This window comes from Pseudonaja textilis, chromosome Z (assembly GCF_049901715.1).
Source record: "Pseudonaja textilis isolate UNSWEBS1 chromosome Z, rPseTex1.2, whole genome shotgun sequence".
In the NCBI taxonomy this organism is placed as follows: domain Eukaryota; kingdom Metazoa; phylum Chordata; class Lepidosauria; order Squamata; family Elapidae; genus Pseudonaja; species Pseudonaja textilis.
In genome coordinates, this window is record NC_142008.1 from 66,457,561 (window position 1) to 66,478,177 (window position 20,617).

General features: G+C 34.0%; 1 protein-coding gene across 1 annotated transcript in view; it reads left to right on the plus strand.

Annotated features, from left to right (window-relative positions):
- Positions 1-20,403, plus strand: part of ANLN (anillin, actin binding protein) — a 39,288-nt gene extending 18,885 nt beyond the window's left edge. The window contains 16 exon segments of the mRNA XM_087917601.1: positions 282-398; positions 2,065-2,294; positions 2,511-2,659; positions 3,068-3,212; positions 3,811-3,946; positions 4,275-4,472; positions 5,218-5,344; positions 10,627-10,675; positions 10,761-10,817; positions 12,554-12,592; positions 12,753-12,771; positions 13,481-13,593; positions 16,996-17,082; positions 18,551-18,658; positions 19,611-19,783; positions 20,038-20,403. Coding sequence (XP_087773727.1) covers positions 282-398; positions 2,065-2,294; positions 2,511-2,659; positions 3,068-3,212; positions 3,811-3,946; positions 4,275-4,472; positions 5,218-5,344; positions 10,627-10,675; positions 10,761-10,817; positions 12,554-12,592; positions 12,753-12,771; positions 13,481-13,593; positions 16,996-17,082; positions 18,551-18,658; positions 19,611-19,783; positions 20,038-20,161 — 1,871 coding nt within the window. The 3' untranslated portion in view covers positions 20,162-20,403.
- The last annotated feature ends 214 nt before the right edge of the window (positions 20,404-20,617 follow it).

Sequence of the window (20,617 nt, forward strand, 5' to 3'; positions counted from 1 at the left end):
CTTAAAAATGTTTACATTCTTTGTTTGGTTTGGATGTTTTCCAAATTATTCAACAGAACATGTCTTCTTACTCACATTCTCCCAAAGTAAATATTGCCAGGTTAAAAAAGAAGAAGATAATGCTGCCAGATGGCTTCCCTTCCAAATTTCTGCTAATATTGCTTATGATAAATTGAAAATAAATAAGAGTATTTTTTTTAAATAATTATTTCAGAAGTTCTATCTGTTTTTAAAAAATAGCTAGTTATTTTTTCTGAATGACTTTTTTTGGAAAATTTTAGATCCTTCAGAAAACGAAAAGGCAGAAGAACTCAATCCTCTGAAAGTTTGTTCACCAAAGACTCCAGTAAAAGCAGCTTCTAACACAAAACTTGAACAAATTCCTAATAGACAGAATGGTTTGTGTTTCCTAATTTTCTGTCCTAAATTGGTTGTATTACATAATTTTCTAGTTCAGAAAACGTAGAAAATGAAAACGACTTGTATCAGTTACTGGTAAAATAAAAGAAATTTCTGGATAGCTATAACCAAAAGATATGAAATTCTATTTAGTATTTTTTTTTTTATTCACTTCACATCCAAACTGATGCTGTGGTAAAGAATAATATGGAAGCGAAAAATGCTGGTAATAAATTCAAACTAGCTAATTAATTAGCAGAAATTAATACTGAACCCGTCAACAAGTATAGGCAGAATATCCAATTTTTAATATAGCTAGATGGGAAAGCCCTTCTAACACATTATTTTGCGGTTAAGGGCAGTTGCTAGATGGTTCCAATTATAAATTATTTGTTTTGATAAATTTTGCTATGTGAATCTAGCCATTTCATCTTAATTTAAAAACTTTAGTCTTGTTTTTAAGCAAACAGAAATTTGTTTAAAGAAAATCGAGTTTTTAAAATAATATTTGGACATGAACATTAATAAGACTACATTGTTAGGGGAAAGAAAAAACAATGAACTGCAAGCAGATTGCTAAAACTTGACATTTTTACCCTATGGGTGGAAATAATTATTTGTGATATTAGGAAGCATGTCTAAAAGAATCCATAATCATGGATGGATATCTATACCTTATTCAGCATATAATGTTTAAAGTTTTTATTTGGTTCAATTTAATTCAATTTAAAAGCACACATTCAAAACAATGTGCAAATCAGTAACAGCATGGCTCACTACTAGTAACAATTGCCTTTTTGTGGGCACTAATAACCACTTTTCCTCATATCTCTGTTGAAAGATGCCTTTTTACATTAAATTCATTTCAAAAATTACTTTCCTTTTGGGATAATATGACCAAAACTATCCATGACAGTGCTTATTAGTTTGCACATTCTTTTGAAGATGCAATTTTTAATTAATTTTTTTTAGTTTTAATTTTCACACTCTTAGGCTAATTTGACATTGTTAACCACTTTGACTACCTTTTTTCCCCTTGCAATTCCTAATCTTAAGAATTTAAGCTGAACCTACAAGGGCGGACCTGTGATTTAAATGATATGGATTTACATTTTTTTATTCCCATAATAAAGTCACATCTTTAGTGCAAAAATAAAAACATTATGCACTTTTTTGTCATTCTTTATATGTTTGATTTTTATTGTCTTTTTAAAATTTATATTTTATTGCTTTTTAATTAATAAAAAGAAAAAAACGTACAGATAATTATAAAGGGTGTGTGTGCGTGTATTGTCAAAACGAAAATTCAATGGATTTAAGACCTGATTATATTTCCATTTATGAGTGGATTATAGAAATAGACTTTATATGGATAAGTGTAATGAAATATGGGACTCATTTATACAGAACACAGTAGGTTAAAGGACGAGTCATGTAAGTGTTTTTATATGTAGAGGGAGAGAAAATATAACACACACACATATGAATATTATTTCCATTATACAACTATATGTAGGATTGCAACATGTTGTTATAATGGCTTTTTTCTTTGTCATATTTTTTTCATTTTGTTGTTAGAACACTTTATCACTTTTCCCCCCTTCTCATTGACAAAGTATGAATTTCCATCATTATTTGTTAAAACCTCTTGATCACATTGTCCAGGTAAAGAAGAGGAAACTGAAAGAAATGATGAGATGAATACCACAAAGGTAATAAGTGACATCTTTGATGAAGTCCTTCATGAAGATGGGCCTGACATAGAGAAACTTAAAAAAGAAATGAGCATAACTTTAGAAACTGAGAGTGATGATGAACAAGAAGAGACACTGAATATTTCATCAATGTCTCTCTTAACACCTTTAACCGAGGCTGTTGCTGTTGCAAGTCCAGAGGTAAGAGCAAATTCTAAATATATTGATATTACTTATATACATCTAACAGGGCTGGATAAATTTTCAAGAATTTGAGGAAATATATCAAATTCTTAAATGTTTCCAGGCGGATATTCCCTACGTTAAGAGTCCAGCTTTTACAAAAAAAAGTCTTAATGTTGCTTCAAAATATAATTGCTTTTAGAATGATCAAACATGTATGTTTCCCTCTTTCAGATTTTTGCTTCTCCTAGTAAGTCAATTGTTGAAGGAAGTACTGCAAGTGATGAGAGTCCAAAGTCCATCAGATTCCAGAGAATGTCTGTCTGCAGAACTGAATCTGGAAGTAGCATAGGGTCTTTATCAGAAGAACGTAACCTCTATAGGTAATTTCTATTTAGAAGGTCTAGTAGAACCATGGCTCATTTGCAGTAATGGTGGTAAAATTAGCCAAAGGAACTAAAGGAGATTTATTTATAGCCCAGCCTAATCAAAACTTATTCTTGGATAAATGAATATGAGAGGTAAGCGCAGCACTCTGCTTTCTGAAGTCATGGAAGAAACATGAGTATGTAGAGAAACTTAAATCTATCAAACATTTAGGATCTTATACAAAACAATCTATTATCACAAGCACAAAATATTCTAATTATGGTTGAAAAACACTGTTCTCTGCTCTTGTAATATTAGTTGACCACTTTTGCAGTGATATCTATCCTTGTTTATCAAGGAATAGAATAAGTCAAATACACTTACTGCATTTTCCTAAAACTGCATTTTTTTTCTCTTTGAAGTATTGATACCTATCGATCCCAGAGATTTAAAGAAACTGATCGTCCATCAGTGAAACAAGTAATTGTTCGTAAAGAAGATATATCTTCCAGGCTTGAGGGGAAGAGAAATGGAAATGATCAAATTAACATTAAACAGAAGTTACAGGTAATTAAAATCCCACTTTCCAATTAATATATAAGAAAATATATATGAAACTTTTAAATTGTGTTCCTAAATTATTGTTAAATGATGTAGGCTGATGGTGTGGTTTTTTGTCTGCGCTTGATGAACATGAACATCTCTTGTAGGGTGAGCATTTTTTGAAAGCTAGGAATTATCGTTAGCTATCTGAGGGTTATGATCAGTTATGGCAAGATACCACTAGAATGCCGAGATGAGAAGTTTTGTCTTCAATTATGGGGATCTAAAGAGCAAACTAGAAGCTTAAAGTTCCCGTTTTCCGTGTTAACTATTGCTGTAACTCAACTTCATTATGAGATGAAGTGGTTAATTTAAGCTGTTTTTGATCCTTATCTACCTCCAAAAAAGGTTATTTATTTGATATTCTCCCTCCCTCTCTCTTTCTCTTCCCCTTCTCCCTCCCCCATCCTCCCCTCTGAAGGAATATAGGTACAGAATATAGTGCAGTACAATAATGTGTACTATACTATATCTGTGTGTAAGTATTCCATTCAAGATTTCTCGGTATATATCACAAAACTTTTTTGTTAGAGTAACTACTATCTAATTCCACTACATTTAGGAGCTGAATAATGAAATTAATATGCAACAAACAGTCATACATCAAACAAGCCAGGCTCTTAATTGCTGCATTGATGAGGACCATGGGAGAGGATCACAAGAAGAAGCAGAAGCTGAGAGGCTACTTCTTATTGCAAGTATGGTGCTTAGCTTATTTATCACTGGATTTGCAGAAACTATTATTTAGGATGCTATATATTTTATAATCAATCTGATTATTTTAAGTACCCTTATTATATTTATGGAATAATTACTTTCCAGCTTTTGGTAAATAAATTAATTCAAACACCATTTTGTACTCAAAATAAAGCTATTCCAAGTAGAGAAATTTGAAATATGGAAAACAGCCCATTTTTTTCTTGAAACATGTTCACCATCAAAATAGTTTAAATGAAAATTTAGTTCTGATCTGTTAAGGAACTTAAAATGGACATTTTTTTGGTAAGTAGTTATTATTTAATGAAGATAATTGTTATTTTTCAAGCTGAAAAAGAGCAGCATTATTGGAAGAGTTAAACAAGCTTAAAAATAAACGACCTCAGAATAAGAAGATAAAAGCTGATTCTACAATTTCTAGAGTTTCACCATCCAAAGGATCTGTCACTCTATCAGAAATGCGACTACCTTTAAAGGCAGATTTTATATGTAATATCCAGAAAGCAGGTAACATTCTTATATTTTTATGGTAATTATTATGGTATAGTAAGATTTGGTACTATCAATAAACACTATGAGGCAGCTCACTTGAGACAGCAATTTATAACAGTCTTTTAAAACAAAAGCAAATTGGGAATAATTTATTCTCCAGTTTTATATTCAGGGTGAGAAGAAACTCTTGTAAAATTTTCTGCCCTAGCTATATTGGTTCAGTTTCATTGATTTGGGTTTAGGTTAGCCCTTCTGTAAGGATGAGATAAGTGCAGCTGTTCTGAAATTACCTACTAGTAAGTAAGGGTGTGCCCAAAAAAGAAAGAATTGTGTTTTTTGAACAAAAAATAATTGATCACTTTCAAAAAGTTATGTCAAATTGACATAAATTCAGTTTTAAACTGAATGCAATTTATCAAAAATTTGGAAAGGTCCTTGAGAACTTACTTTAAAAATATTTGCAGTTTACTTATATTATTTCTGGAGTACATGACTTTGTGGTTTATCTTGGCTCAGTTCTGAATCAAAGATTCCTTAATTGGGTAAAATGAGGCATCTTCCTAGAAAAAAAAAGGTATATGAGCTGGAATATAAAACTTTATATTTTATTATAATCTTGTTTAAACTACTTTTTGTTAACTTGCCTTTATTTTTACTTTTGAATGTGTGTATTGTTTTTATTTTGAGGTGTTTTGAATGTTCTTTCCAAGTAGAAACATGGCATCTAAATCTAGTAAATAAATAAACCATTTATTTACAGATACAGCAAATTACTACTATATAATCATGCTAAAATCAGGTGCAGAAAACATGGTTGCGACACCTTTAGCAAGTACTGCTAATTCTCTGTGTGGAGATGCTCTTTCTTTTTCAACAACATTTACATTGTAAGTATTATTTCAGTATTTGTGTTTTTATCAGTACTACTGTGTTTCACCGAAAAGAAGGCTTGGTCTTACTTTCTTTTGGGCTCAAAAATAAGGACTAGGCCTTATTTTTTGGGATGTCTTATTTTTCCCCTATAGGAGGTGGCGAGTATGGGGGCTGACAGGAGTGGGAGCACTGCTACCACCAGCCCTGTCCTCTGTCCCAATATCTACTTGCCTGCGGCTGCAATAAACCAAGCTCTCAGTGAGCCCTGGCCTACACCCTCCCTGCCTGCTAGCACTGCTACTGGGACGCTGGAGCTTGGGTCTCGCTCAGACTGCTGCTATGATTTGGCAGCAGGCAGTACAGCGTATCAGGATTGTCTCCTCCCCGCACCTTTGCTCGGCTGCTGAGCCTGCTGCACCTGCTGCTGCTGGCCTCACGGATCTCTTCCCCTCCTGGCTGCACTGCTTTCAGTAACCCTGCTGGGCTGCTCCTGCCTGGCACGAGGAAACTTTTGGGGTGCAAAGGAAGAAGGAGCTATCTCCCCTCCCTCCATCTATCCTGCTGTAGGGCTGCCATAGGGCTCCTGCCCACTAAAGCAACAACTCTCCCAACCCATTTTACACCAGCGTGTAGATATGCAATGAGACCGAATGGATGTGCTTTGTAGCTTCGGCAGGCAGGCACTCCATGAGAACCCTGCAGTGGGAAAGACGGAGGAGGGAGGAGAGATCGCTACTTCCTCCTTTGTGCCCCAAGAGTTGTCCTGCAAAAGGCAGTACCAGACAAATGGAGGGTAACATCCCACTGCAGGGCCACCATGGAGCTCCCGCCCGTAGAAGCTGCAGGGCAGCCGAGAGCAGCACAGCACGAGGGCGAAGAGCCCTTGCAAGGTCAGTAGGTACAGCCAGGCAGGGGGAGCAGGTGATTCCAGTGCACAACACGGCTTTCTGCCTAGTGCAGCTTGTGCAAGATTGAACTCCAGGCCTGACAGCACAAACCGTGGACACTGCCTGCTGCAGAGCCACAAGATATGAGCTGCGGAAGACAGGGGCCCTCAGCTGCGAGGTTGCCTGGCATTTGGACGTGTCTGGGGTTGGCAAGAGTGTGCTGGAAATGCCTCCAGGTGCTTGGAGAGATACTCAGCTGATCCATGGGGCTGCAATTAAGGAGCCAAACCTCCATGAAATGACTGGGGAAAAGAAGGAGCTTCCCATGCCTCAGGGATCACTGCCCATGTTTGTGAGGGGACATGCAGTTGGGCTGCCTCCTGTGCTCATTATGCCTAAACCTTTTACTAGGGCTTATTTATGGGGAAGGGTTATAAACCCACCCACCCCCAAATCAGGCTACAGCTTATTTTGGGGGAAACATGGTAGTAGGCTTCTTAGAAGTATTTAGTATGTTTTCTCTTCTTTTGAAGACAGTATTTATGGAATCTACATTTTCTTTACCTTTTGTTTCCTGACTTAATTTTCTTTCAATTTTTTTAAAGGAGTTACAACTAAGTATTTGCTTTTGCTTAGCTCAGGTCACATATTCCCTTCACACCTAGCAACATATCTATTTTTTCCTTTTTAGCAGGTTTCCTCTCTGAAGTAAGCAAGCAATATGCTCTTATTTTGTTTTTACCTCCTCATTAATCTGTTCCACTGAATGATTTCAGTAAGGAAAAAGGTTTTCCCCGCAAATCTCATGACAAACATACTGAATCCTACAGTGTTTTCTATAAATCCCAAAGCAACTAATTCCACAGGTGTATTTAGTGCAGTGAAATAGGGAAGCTGACCTAGTTGTGGAACCCATCCATACTGCTATGATGTACAGAGCACTTTTATTGCTTTTTATTTTATTTAACTGAAATTTTCAAAGTGAAAAAGAAGTGTCATTACCTCTACGAGGAATTAAATGCATGACTTATATTAACCAGTAGATGGCATATTAAGAATAGCTCTTTTTCATAGGAAGCCTTGAAAAATTGGCTAAGATATCAGGAAAACTGGCCATTCTTTTAATTTTTTAAATTTTGCATTTAAATTCTATGGATTTTTTTCCCTTGTTCATTGTTGATAACATTAAATGAAATACCCTTCTTTTTAAAAAGGCTGTGACCCCTAAGATGAAAACCATTTCTGTAAATGGTTCTGTTTTATCGTTTTATCATTCATCTTCTTTTCTTTATAGAGTACAAGATAGCAATTACAACACTTCTGAATAGAATATGGAATTTATTTAATTGTCTAATTTATAGGCTTTCCTAGAAATTTCTAGACTTTATTGAAATTTTCCCTTTCAATTCCAAAATGTCTCTATACAGATTCACAAAATTAAAAAGACAATAATATAGCAACATCCCATGCCGTATTGAGTTTTATAGGTGACATTGCACCTGAAAATCAACTGTAACCATTTTGGCTTACATGTAGTAAGGCACCAAAAACATTGCTATTTTTGGATCAATTGTAGCTTCTTATGTGTTTCTAGACTGATTATGATATTTCATACACAAGTCAACAATTTATCAGTAACTTTGAGAAAAGTTATGATCCAGAAATGAATGCAACAAGTGTACAAGTTAAACCTATACAGAGTATTTCCTAATCACAGTTGCTACCTGCTTCTTGAAGAGCAGAGTCTAACAAGACAATTGTATTGTCCAAGTACTCTTTGCCACTTGGTCGTGCCAAAGTTGAGTCTGAGTCCCTTGCTCCCCATACACACTTCATTGGTCTCTATGCACTAGGACAAACTTTGAAAAGATTGTTTGTTGAGAGGTTGAGATATGCAATTGAATATAATGAGCATATTGATCATTCCAGATCCCTAACTGACAGACGACCTACTGTAGTGGTCTTAAACAGGAAAGGTGAGAGTATTTAGCCCTGAAGTACTTTACAAATTAAGGATTTAGTGACCTCTCTCCCATCTTCAAATAGCAAACCGAACCAGCCAAGAGTTGAAAGAAAGGAGAAGAACCATTGTAACATTGTGCCCTCCCCCTATTTCCATAGTCTGATATTATAAACAATGTTAATATTTTAACCTGCCATTGAGATATTTATGATCGGGGGTCCTTAGTATTCTTGCAGACATTTCATTACAAAACTAAGTAACATCATCACATAGAGCAGCCTTCAAAAACCTAAAGAAGAACCAACCATCATGCTATCCACAGACAAATTATGATTATGATGGACAGATTACAATATATACAATCACAGTGAACACCAATCCAGTATAAAAACTAGATGACTAGTTTGTGAAGAGACCTCAGACCTCACCAAGAAAGATGAAACATGAAGGAGACCATACATGGATCAAAAGTAGTGCACTCATCTACACACAGCTTCTTTGGACACTCTGAAACACACCAGACATACATCTTCGTCCAATTTTATCACATCACTAAGGAACTGACAAAAATATTGGACAACTCAGGGAAGCAAATACTCCATCAATTCCCCACTACAGTGCTTCCAAAGAATCAAAAACCTAAATGCATGAAGATGAAGTAATGATTTTGTTTGATGACATAGCACTTTTTATTTGCATAGACCCAGAATACACAGCACATCTGACCTAACCTAATACACCAAGAATGAAAGAACCAGAAGTATGGACTTAACAATCTTTGCCTAAGACAGGGGTCTCCAGGCCTTGAGCTATTTGGAACAGGCTGAAGAAGTGGGCAAGCATGCATGTGCATCTTCATTTACGTGAACACTGGATCAGCATGTTTGTGCTCCATTTGTGAAAGCAGTGGGCACATATGCCCATCACTCAGGCAAATAGAGATGTGCACTTGCCTGGCATTCATGCAGAATCATTCCCTCTCCCCTACACACCAGTCCATAAAGATGATAAGGTTAGGGAACTCTGGCCTAACAGATACTTTCAGTTTGACATACAAATTTGTTAACAAATCAAAGGGACATACATGAAATCACTGCTTTCAGAACTAATAGCAGAGATCATAATGCAATGCCTGGAATATATAGCATTTCCTTGCATATAGCCCAAATAATGGATCCAGATACAAAGATATCTTTGTCATAATAAAAAAGGACCAACTAAAGAATATATGCAAAACATTAACATTCAAAAGAAACATTCACAAGGGAAGAAAAAAAATGCTACCCTTTCTTGATATCCTCATCAGTAAAGCCAGTGTTGACAAATTAGAAGCACAAGTCTATCATAAACTGTCCATACCAACCAAGTGTTCCTTTAACAAAACAACAAACCAACCTTGCAAAGATAGTATTCTGCGACATTGCATAATACTATTTAGATAAGCACAAGCACTGCAACAACCCTGAACATCAGAAAAAAATAGATCATCTATGCAACACTTTTAAACAATGAATATCCATGCAACTTCAAAAAATGCATGATCACTGAGTTCAATATAACACAACCAATACAAGCTGTGAAAAGTATGAAATTGTTATACATAAAAAACTTACAAGAGACTGTCAACAAGCTTACATATACATGGCACTGTAGCACAAACCAACTAAAGTTCTCCAAAACATCCTAAGTAAGCTAAACCAGCAGCCCTAGAAGAAAAAACAGTTGTCTACAACATATGATGTAAGGACTATAACAGCTCTGTGCAAGATAAACAAGCAAATGATTAGCAGAGCTCATCCATGACACCAACTAGCTGTCAGAAAATAAGATGAAAACTGAATTTCACAACACAGACTTAATCATGGTTTTAACTAGGAAATGGTGAGAATTCTAGATCAAACCAAGCCCTAAACACTCGGAATTCCTAGAAGCCTGGCACATAGATTAATTGGTCATAAATAGAAAAATAGAGATAAACAACATCTACATACCATTCAAAAGAGACAACCAAAAAGGAAATAAAAAGACCAAAACAACTCCTTTGCATCTCAATGAGCCAAGATAACGTTAGAACAACACTCAAGAACCAATCAATTAAATACATTAATTAATCTCTTTTTCCTATAGCCCATCTCTTAATTATAAGCCTTGTCATGATCAGCAGATGTCCATTAAGGGTTACCAGAGATAATCCTTTATTATTGAGAAGGCACTTAACTGCAGTCAATTTAATTTTAGCCTTGCAACTTTGTGTGTGCCCTGCTACTCTTCTCAAATTGTTTGAATTGCTTGCAGTAGAAAATATCGTTTCCCTTATTTTTTCTTGTTTGACTGATAGCAGTTCTCTTCATTTCCAGTAAATAGCAAATTGTAGCTCCATTTCTTACTTTTATCAAAGCATATTATTAATGGCTATCCTTATTAATTTTGTCTCCTATTTTTAAAGGCAAAATGTGTCCAGTGACTTTGAGATAAACATTGAAGTGTATAATTTGGTATGTATTGTTACTTTTCAATATGCTTCTTTTGAAAGAATATTTAGCTGATCACTGACTAATATTTATCTTTTTTTTTTGTTAGATACAGAAAAAAGAGTTCATTGGTGTTGATAAGAAGAAAAAATCAACTAAGTCAAAGGTAAAGACTATAGTTCCGATTCCTCAATTTTTTACAACTGTTGTGGGCCAGTTGTAAAAGTGAAAAGAAGAAAAATATTTGTTTCAGGCCAGTAGACACATTGTTTTGACTAAAATGTTCTTCCCTAAGTTTCTTAATACTAAGTTCTATTTTATCACTCAATAGATATTACATTGATAAAATAAAATGGTGCAGCAGTTTTATTGCAATTCCAGATCAAAACCAAAAATATTACAAATGTATAGCATACAACGTAATACACATAAAAGATACCAAATGGATGTTCTTTCAAAATATTTGACTAATAAAAAATAAATTTGCAATTCCAATTTCTATAATCATAAAAAAATTGATTCAACAATATTTTTCTTACATAGGCACAATCACTTTTTCATAGTTATGACCTTTACAGCATCCCTATGGCCCCATGTGATCAAAATTCAGATGTTTGGCAATTGGTTCACATTTATGCCATTTGCCTTGTCCCAGGGTCATGTAATCACTTTTTGTGATCTTCTGACAAGCAAAGTTAATGGGAAAGCCAGATTCACTTAATACCCGGATTACTAACTGCAGTGATTCACTAGAACTAATGTTGTAAAATAGGGCAAAACTCATTTAACAAATGTCTCACTTAGCAACAGAAATTTTGGGCTCTTATTGTGGTTGTAAGTTGAGGAGTACTTGTATACGATTGTAAACATACTTACAGACAATATGTCAATCCAAAATTGCCAGTTATATAAATAAAAGTTCCAAACAGATATCTTCCAAAAACATAAATTTGGAGAAACTGCATTTTCTATTCCATATTGTGATACAAACTAAGCCAGGACAATAACTAGACATACAGTATATAATTTATTGCGTAATATGGGCAGCAAATATATTTGATGATGATGGTAAAAATAAAATTTTGTATAAGAACAAACAGAAGGATAATAAACACAGTCTATAAAACAGAGTTGTGTATAATTGCCAGAGTATATCCTTTAAAATCTTAAATGTGAGATTGTTTTTAGATGGGTTTCAGTATTACTGAAACGATATTTCACTGTTTTGAAATTAGTAAAAAGCTGGTGTTTACCAATCTAAAAATAGAAGAAATGTAATAAAATATTATGGTTGGTCTCTCAATAACCAGATATTTAGACTGGATTTATCCTTTTTATCCATTTATTGAGTCCTTTCCAAGGATCTGAAATAGGTAAATATTGTTTGATGATGTTAAATATATTATTGTAGGATGTAAGCTATTCCAAATAGAGCTGTTTTTTGGAATTGACTGATGGTGATTTTGTCAATACCAATAGTGGTCAAATGGTGTTCCAGATGTTTTGGATTGCAGCCAAGGCACCTATTACTGTTTGAGCTATTTTCCCACAGCTATTCTACTTCTGTTTGCAGATTTTTGTATTTTGTGATTTTTACCAGTCATTTTTCTTCTATTCTGCTATCCAAGTATTATTATTATTATTTCCATAGTTAAAAGATCCTACAACTTTGAAAAATTGGATTTCATTTCATCATTTAATATTTATATATACTTAATGTACAGTGAAATAAATCTATTGTTCTGGTTTTGACTTTTGTTTTTGTACTAGATAAGTTTTTCATTTCTTTGCTTTTTTTACTTTTGTGAGGCAACAGACTTAAACCAAGTCCTAAGCCTAACATTAAACTAAAATAAATTATATTTGTAGTGTTCTTGGTATGTTATATCTTTTTTATCATAGGCTATTACTCCAAAGAGATTACTGACATCTATTACTAATGTAAGTACTAATATTGATTTATTTTTCCCCATTCCCAAGAAAACATTATCTAAGTTTACAGTTAACTTTGATCAAGACTATTTCCAATATAGTATCAAATACATTGTCTATACTATTTCTTGAATAATCTGTTTCTTTTTTTTTTTTTACATATCTATAGAAAACTAATCTTGTACCAGGTAAGCAAAACTTTAGGTTTTGGTATTCATTTTTATACTAATCCTGATTAATCAAGACTGAAAGAAATCATAATCTTATAAACATTTAAGTCTTATCAAGGTTGTTTATCATTCTTGCTGTTTTACAGATAGGAATGTAGGAAAATAAGTGCACAGCTGTGTTAGGGAAAGTTACAGCATTTAAAATTCACATTCTTGGTTAGGAGTCTTAGGTACTGTGTAATTAATGAATCATAGTTAATATAGGAGCAAACAGGAAGAAAGCCTGTTTATTTTATTTACAATAAAATATATAAACAGGCTTTCTTCCTGTTTGCTTCATTTTCAAACAAGAAGTATGTTTATTAATTGAAGCCATGGCCATTTTAGATAAATAAATTACATTGTGAATAGTTCCTCGGTTTTCAATTCTGTACATAGACATACAAATAAAATGCACTCTGTGGTTAGATTGCATGCATGTGTGTGTGTTTGTACACACACACACACACACACACACACAGATACGTACATACTTACATCCCAAAACATATTCATGTGTAAAATGCCAGCTTGAATGGGATATAATGAGAGAGAGCCTGACATAATTTTTCTATTCTTAGAACTATGTTTGAAAATATTCTATAATTTAATCAATTAAATACTTAATTTACAAATAGAATTAACCAGTAACATTAACTAAAGATAACATATCTTTTTATTTTTGTAGCTATGACCAGTCCAGGTGGACCTAATTCTGTGCGCACAAGTAACTTTACTCTTGTTGGTTCACATACAATTTTACTGTCTTCAGTTGGGAGCACCAAATTTCTATTGGACAAGGTAATTAATTTACATTTTGATTTTCCACAAACTATTTATTTAGATTATAGTAGTTTAATAAAAAAACTCCAAGGCAGGCCATATTCCTCAAAGTATAGATTTATTAGGCATGTCATATTGGCACATCTGGAGAAACCCGACTCTAACCCTCCTCTGGTTTCCCTCTAGTTAAAAGTGAAGTTTTCCTTTCCCTGCCCATGCAGTCCATCACATGGACTAATGAGGTCACAGTCCAGGGGTCACTTGGTCTCAGATCCCACCTCTTTGCACCTGGTGGGAAAGTCCTTGGTTCTCAGAGGAAAGACATTTATTTTGGTGACAGTCCCCAACTATCTCTACCTCCCTCCTCTCATTCCCACAGCTCAACTCATCTCTGCTGTGGCAGCCCTGGAGGTTCCAGGGAAAATGGCTCCAGGGCTTACAGTTATACAATAAATATAAACATCTAATAGTTATTTAAGTGAATTAAAGTTATAAATGGAAGAAGAGATATATATAGCATTAAAATAGAATTACTATTTAACTAGATCAGCCTTTAAGGTGTTATTAAATGATACTTCTACATTTTCTCATTTTATAATGTAAAGATTTTTCAAATATTGACAAAGAATAATCTTTAGAATCCATTCTTTTTTATAACTATTTTTATTTTATTTGAAAAAAGTTAAAATACAAAACTCCAAAAAATAAAATTTAAAACAAACAAAAAGGAAAAAGCACAGAACAAACAAGACATTAAAAAGTGTGCATTAAAAAAAGAACCCAACTCATATACACATATTATCCTTGCTAGCTGAATACTGTTTAATACATTACTATTATATTGATTTCTCAACCCTTGTGAAATGCCCCCACCCCCTTTTTTAAACTATTAAATCTAGGTACAAATTAACAACTCGTTACCTACATACTATAATAGTGACAAAATAGGCCACAATAATAAAAAAAAGGTAAGGTTAAAGTTCCAAAACCTATTAACAAATTATTATTATGATCAATTCATAGAAAATTTACCATGGCATCTTATCTATCCCATATTGTCCCAAGAATTAGGAGTAATTCATCTTGAATTAAATATCCACATTTCTTTCTTAATACCATGTCTTGACAATTGTCTGATTAAAAATAATAAATTCTAGTCCCCAGAATTGGTCTAATTTTCCAACCAGGTCTATATGAAAGTGATTTCTGATTAAATGTAATAAATCCATTCCCCAATCTCCAGTCTTGGAGAAAATCAATTTGTTACTTCTCCATTCAGTCAGGCTTCTGCTCTTGTAAAAGAGTACAGGTTTGAATTTCAGAAAGATGTATGCAATCCAGCTTAGTTCTAAATCTTTATAATCCATATATCTTTCCAATGGGCCTGTAGCTTTCAGATTACATTCATTCTGTGGATCTAATTTATTCAGAATATTTTCTGCAGTCATTATCATTTTATCAAACTTTTTAGAATAACTTTCAACTTAGAATTGTATGTTAACAAAAGGTCTTTTTGCAAATCACAACCACTCTTGCTTGTCTTTAATTTGATCCATTGTTATTCTGTGCTGCTTAGCCAGGAAACAAAAGAAAGCTGAAACAAAGAGAAGCAGAGAAGGTATTTTCCAGATATTTTGATCTAAGATTAAAAGAAAAAGAAAAAAGAGTTCCAAATATTTTGCAATTTAAAAAATGCAAAATCCCTGTGGTGAGAATCCAGTATTAATGTAAATAAATAAAAACACTTCTCTTTTGCAAAAACGCACCATGTTTGATTAAGGAAAGCAAAAGTTATTTAAAACAAGATAAAGAGAAAAAGAATAGCTAGAGTCCAAAAGAAATAAAATAAATCAGCATTCAATCAGTCAATTTTTTAAGATAAAAAATCAAAGTAAAGTAGAAGATTTGAAAAGAAGTTAAAACCCAGGCTTGCTTAAGAAAATGAACTGCCGAGAGGAAAATATGCCTTGTGGCTTTCTGACCATTCCAACAGGGAAGTTGAAGCTTCAAGACTCCCCTTTCAGATGGGCCCACAACTGTCCAAAAGCTGTCTTGAGCCAGAGAGCCAGCTTTGGCAGCAAAATTGGCAGATCATTGGCAGGAGAGAAAAAGCCTTTTACCATTCAGAAATCATCTTTGGGAAGAGTCCAGTCTTGAATCTACTCTTTGACAACAAGAGAGTTATTTTTTTTCTGTCTACATAGAAAAAAATTATTGGTTGAATCCCAATCTATTGTCAGAGTTATTAATTAAGAGATAATTATTATATTTTTGGAATATAATTCATCATCACATTTTATCTTCAGTATATTTTTGCCCAAGATTGCATTAACATGAGAAGAAAAAAGCTCCCAAAACTAATTTACAAGTTAAGAACACATGATTTGCTCTAGCCAAGTTTATTTGAATAGCACTGGGGAAAACTATAGGGTTTCTAATTACAGACAACTTTTTTTATAATTGGATAATTAATGTTCATCAGTAATGTCAATTGCCATTCATTCTATTTTTTATAACATAGATTAGTTTTTCTGCCTGTAAAGAGAATATACAATTAAAGTTGGCAGGAGGCAGCTTTTATGGTTAATTACTTCCTAGTTCCTGTTTAAAAATACTAGTATTGATTTCAGAAAACTTGTGAACCAAGTTTTCTGAAATCAATACAAATGCCTGCACAATTTATTAAAGAGTTACAAGATTTTGGCTAAGGTATTGGTTTTACTCCTCTTGTGGTGACTTGAAAAAAATAAAGAATAGTATAACAAGGACAACCAGATCATAGGCATTAGAAGGACCTTAGGTTTTTTTATAGCACCAATGCAAAATTCTGACCATTCTTTTGAAAACATTTTTTAGGAAGCCCAACAAATAAGGAACAAGATTTTCTGCTGAATTAATTTATCCCTACATTATTAACATAACACTTGAACCCCACTGATTTTTTTAAGAATGGATATTCTGATTTTTTATTCCTGAGACTCCTGTTTTAACAAAATACAGCAAATGATACAATACTAAGGGGTAATGGTACAGTTCAGCTGAACGTGTTTGGTGGCATCAATTCTGAAGCTCCAAAGACTACACATGAAATGAGGCCCTGCCTTCTGCCTCTTCGAGAACTGAATCAGAGGACAGACAAACAACTGTAGGAAGCTGTTTCTGAATACTTTGGTTCTTTGAAATTGGTTATTGTCTAATTATGCCTCTGCTTCAGTGGCATAATTGGTCAGTTCTTAGAAATGTAGTATTCAGATTATCTTATGTGGCTGGTTTGGCTTTCAGGATTATTGTCAGGTTTTTCTTGACAATGATTAGAACTGAAAGCAGGAGCATCAAATGCCTTAAAAGATGCAAATCTCCAAAAGTAGATTAATTGGGGAAAAAAGAAACTGATATTAAATAACTACTGTGTATTTTTAGGTTCCTTTCTTGTCTCCTCTGGAAGGGCACATATATCTGAACATTAAATGTCAAATTGATTCTTGCGTGGAAGAGAGAGGGTTTTTGGTAAGTTAAAGCATCTATTTTAATGTAGAATGAGATCTTGATTTTACTTTGTTCTAATTTTAAGGATTTCTAAAACTGTTTTCTTTGTGACTATGATAAATCTTCTAAAATCATTATGTGGCTTTCTAAGTTCTAATTTAAAAAGCATGTACCAGCATTTCTAAAATTGCAAATAATTGTAGTTGACCAAATCTTGTTGACTCCATTAGATGGCAAAATGTGCTATAAAAATGCTCGTAGTTCCAAGATCAAAATAGTTATTTAAAATAGTTATTTAATATATAGTATAAAGGATTCAAGAATCATTTAAGAATGATCAAATCTAATGAAGCAAAATTAGATCCAAAGAGGAGATTTGCTGAAATCTAGAATACAGATAATCTTTGGCTTATAACTGTAATTGAGCCTGGCAATGATGAACATAAGTCATGATAGTGATATAGTGGGTCATCATGTGGCCAGATTCGATGTTATAACTTTTTTGCAGTAGTTAAGCAAATGCCACAGTTAAGGAAATCCATTGTTAGATATAAGGCAGTTAAATCAGAAGTAAATGCCAGTTTCTAGAAAAAGTATAAATTGCAGTCTGATCATAGGTCATCACAAATGACTGTCCTGTGTTTCCCTGAAAATAAGACCTACCCCCAAAATAAGCCCCAATGAAGGGGGTTGGGCTTGGCCAGCACAGGAGCGAGTGAGCATGTGTGGGCCAATGGTGCCTGGCCACAGCCCGCGCAGTACAGGTGAGTTGATTCCCTGTCCAAGCAGCAGGCAGAGGCAAAGGTGGGGCCATGCGATCTGGATGCCCTGCATGGGCTGTGGGAAAACTGAGAATTGATGGGCTGCAACGGGTGGCTGCAAGAGGTTCTCTTTGCACAGTGGCACCAGCAGCAGACGTAGGCAGAGGCCCAGGAGGCAGGCAAGACAAGAGGCAGCCTCCTGCAGCCATCTGCTGCTCCAGCCCACCAAATCAGCTTTCCCATGGCATGGCCAGATGGCCTCCCCCCATGCCTCTGTCTCCGTCTGCTGCTTGGACAGGGAATCAATTCACCTATGCTGCATGGGCTGCACAGCCCCAAAATGATCAGCTGGCTGATCATCCTGAAATCATGTTTCCTCGAAAATAAGCCCTTATTTTAGAGCCCCAAATAATAAAAGACTGTGTCTTATTTTGGGGGAAACATGGTAAATTTGGGTCAGTTGCTAAGCATCAAAAATGTGAATGTGTGCCCATGCAGGGAGGTGAACTTTGGATCCAGATCAAAAGTTGTTTTGGGGAGAGTCCACAGTAACTTTGAGTTGTCACTAAGTAACTGGTCATAAGTTGAAAACTATCTGTATGGCAATTAAACAAAGCCACAATAGTCACTATAACAAGCTGAGCTGTATGTGTGAAGGGCCAGATCATGTTTACAAACAAATGAGGGAGAATGTCTATGCTCAAAAATATTTTTCCTCATTTATCTAGACTATGTTTGAAGATGTTAGTGGGTTTGGAGCTTGGCATCGACGCTGGTGTGTTCTTTCAGGAAATTGTATCTCTTATTGGACCTATCCAGATGATGAAAAAAGAAAGGTAAAGTTTATTTCTTTACTTCTGTGTATAGTTTTCTCAGAAAGAACATGTATATAGTTTGAACTTATTATCTTTGAAGGCTAAAATTACCTGTCTAGGAATATTTATTGTCAGCTTGAGTTGACAAATTAATTACATCTTTTTCTGGGCAGGTCTAATGTGGGTGCATTTGTTCATTTACTGGTGAATTTTTGTTTAGAAGGCTATACTATAATTCACTTTATGTTTGTTCTGGAAGCTACAACTGGTACAGAACTCTGTGCCCAGATTGTTGAGTGTGTACTGGTCCTGTATATGATATTCTGTTTTTGAACTACTACCAAAATAGGCTCAAGGTTTTGGTTGTGATATATAAAGCTCTAAACAACTTGAGGCCAGAATATTTGTCATGTAACCTCCAGAGAGATCATCAAGAGTGATTTTATATCAAAAATTGCTGAATGTCAATGGGCATTATCTGGACTTTATATTAAAAAAATTGTCTCTGGAATAAAGAAGGCATCTATTTTAGCATAATAGTTTATGATGCTAGAAGCATTGTTTAGAATTATTTATTTTAATATTTTATTTTTTAAAGACAGCTAAACCCTATTTAATCAGATCCCCATACTGTGGACTCTACATGTACTATCGCACATTTACTGTGATTTATGTAATTTGTATAATGTTCTAATAATGTTACTGCATCTGCATAATGCAAATTATATCATTTGCAACTGTATTATATTTAGCATATTAATGTAGTTGAATAAAAAACATAAATGCCTATAGTGTCCTGTTCTCTGATTCCATGGAGTTTCCACAACTTCTTCCTTCAAATTAGTCTGATAATTTTGCTGCTTTTATTGAATAGTTTTATCATATATTTTATTTGTTTTTCTGTAAGTCTCTTTGCCATGTTATAGTATTATAAGCAGAAAACAAATCGATAAATAAACATTTTTAATTTCAGCATCCACTGGGCTTCATAAATTTGGCAAACTGCACTAATCGTCAGATTGAACCAGCCAACAGAGAATTCTGTGCTCGTCACAATACTTTTGAGCTAATTACTGTTCGTCCCCAGAGAGAAGATGATAAGGAAACATTAGTTAGCCAATGCAAAGACACACTCTGTGTTACCAAGTAAGCACTTTTCTAATCCATATTCTGTTCTTCAAAGAGTTGAGTATATATTTTTTCTATTATACGTAACTTTAAATTGATTGTTTACATGGCCTGGCTATCAGCATTGTTTATTAAGTTATAAGGATGATGTTGGAATTGTGATACCTTTTTTACAATTAATAAAATAATTTTGGATACGTCTTTAGTTTTGACAATCCATTTTTCCTGTATAGGATCATTTAAAAATAATATTCAATCTCATTTTTTTAAAGGAACTGGTTATCAGCTGATACTAAAGATGAACGTAATCTTTGGATGCAGAAGCTAAACCAAGTGCTTATTGACCTTCGTATGTGGCAACCTGATGCTTGCTATGTCCCTATTGGAAAACTTTGAATTATGGTTTCTCCTTAAAGTTTACTTTAAGAGCTAAATACAAACTGTTATTTTTAAATGAGTGATATGTAAGCAAAATTAATATAAGCTGAATGGTGCAATATTATGGTTGCTCAGTAACACAGCTTCCACAAATATTTTCTACTGATATCAATATGCTAAGATGTAACTACATCTGCTTTGAAAAATTAGACATGCACTTCCTTTATATGATGTGGCTTTAAATAAACACTAATACTTTATACATTGTCCCTGTCCCTTTTTCATAATTTTGTGAGTCTTAATATTTTTTTTATTCTTAAGCTATGAAGAAGACTTCAGCAAAAATAAAAATGCTTGTCAGAAGAATTGTCTTCCAATTATTGTTTTATTGACATAGTGCAAAAGACTGGATCCAGACATACCTAAAGTTAGTAGGTAAATCCACAAAGTATGAACATGAATATAGGAATATAC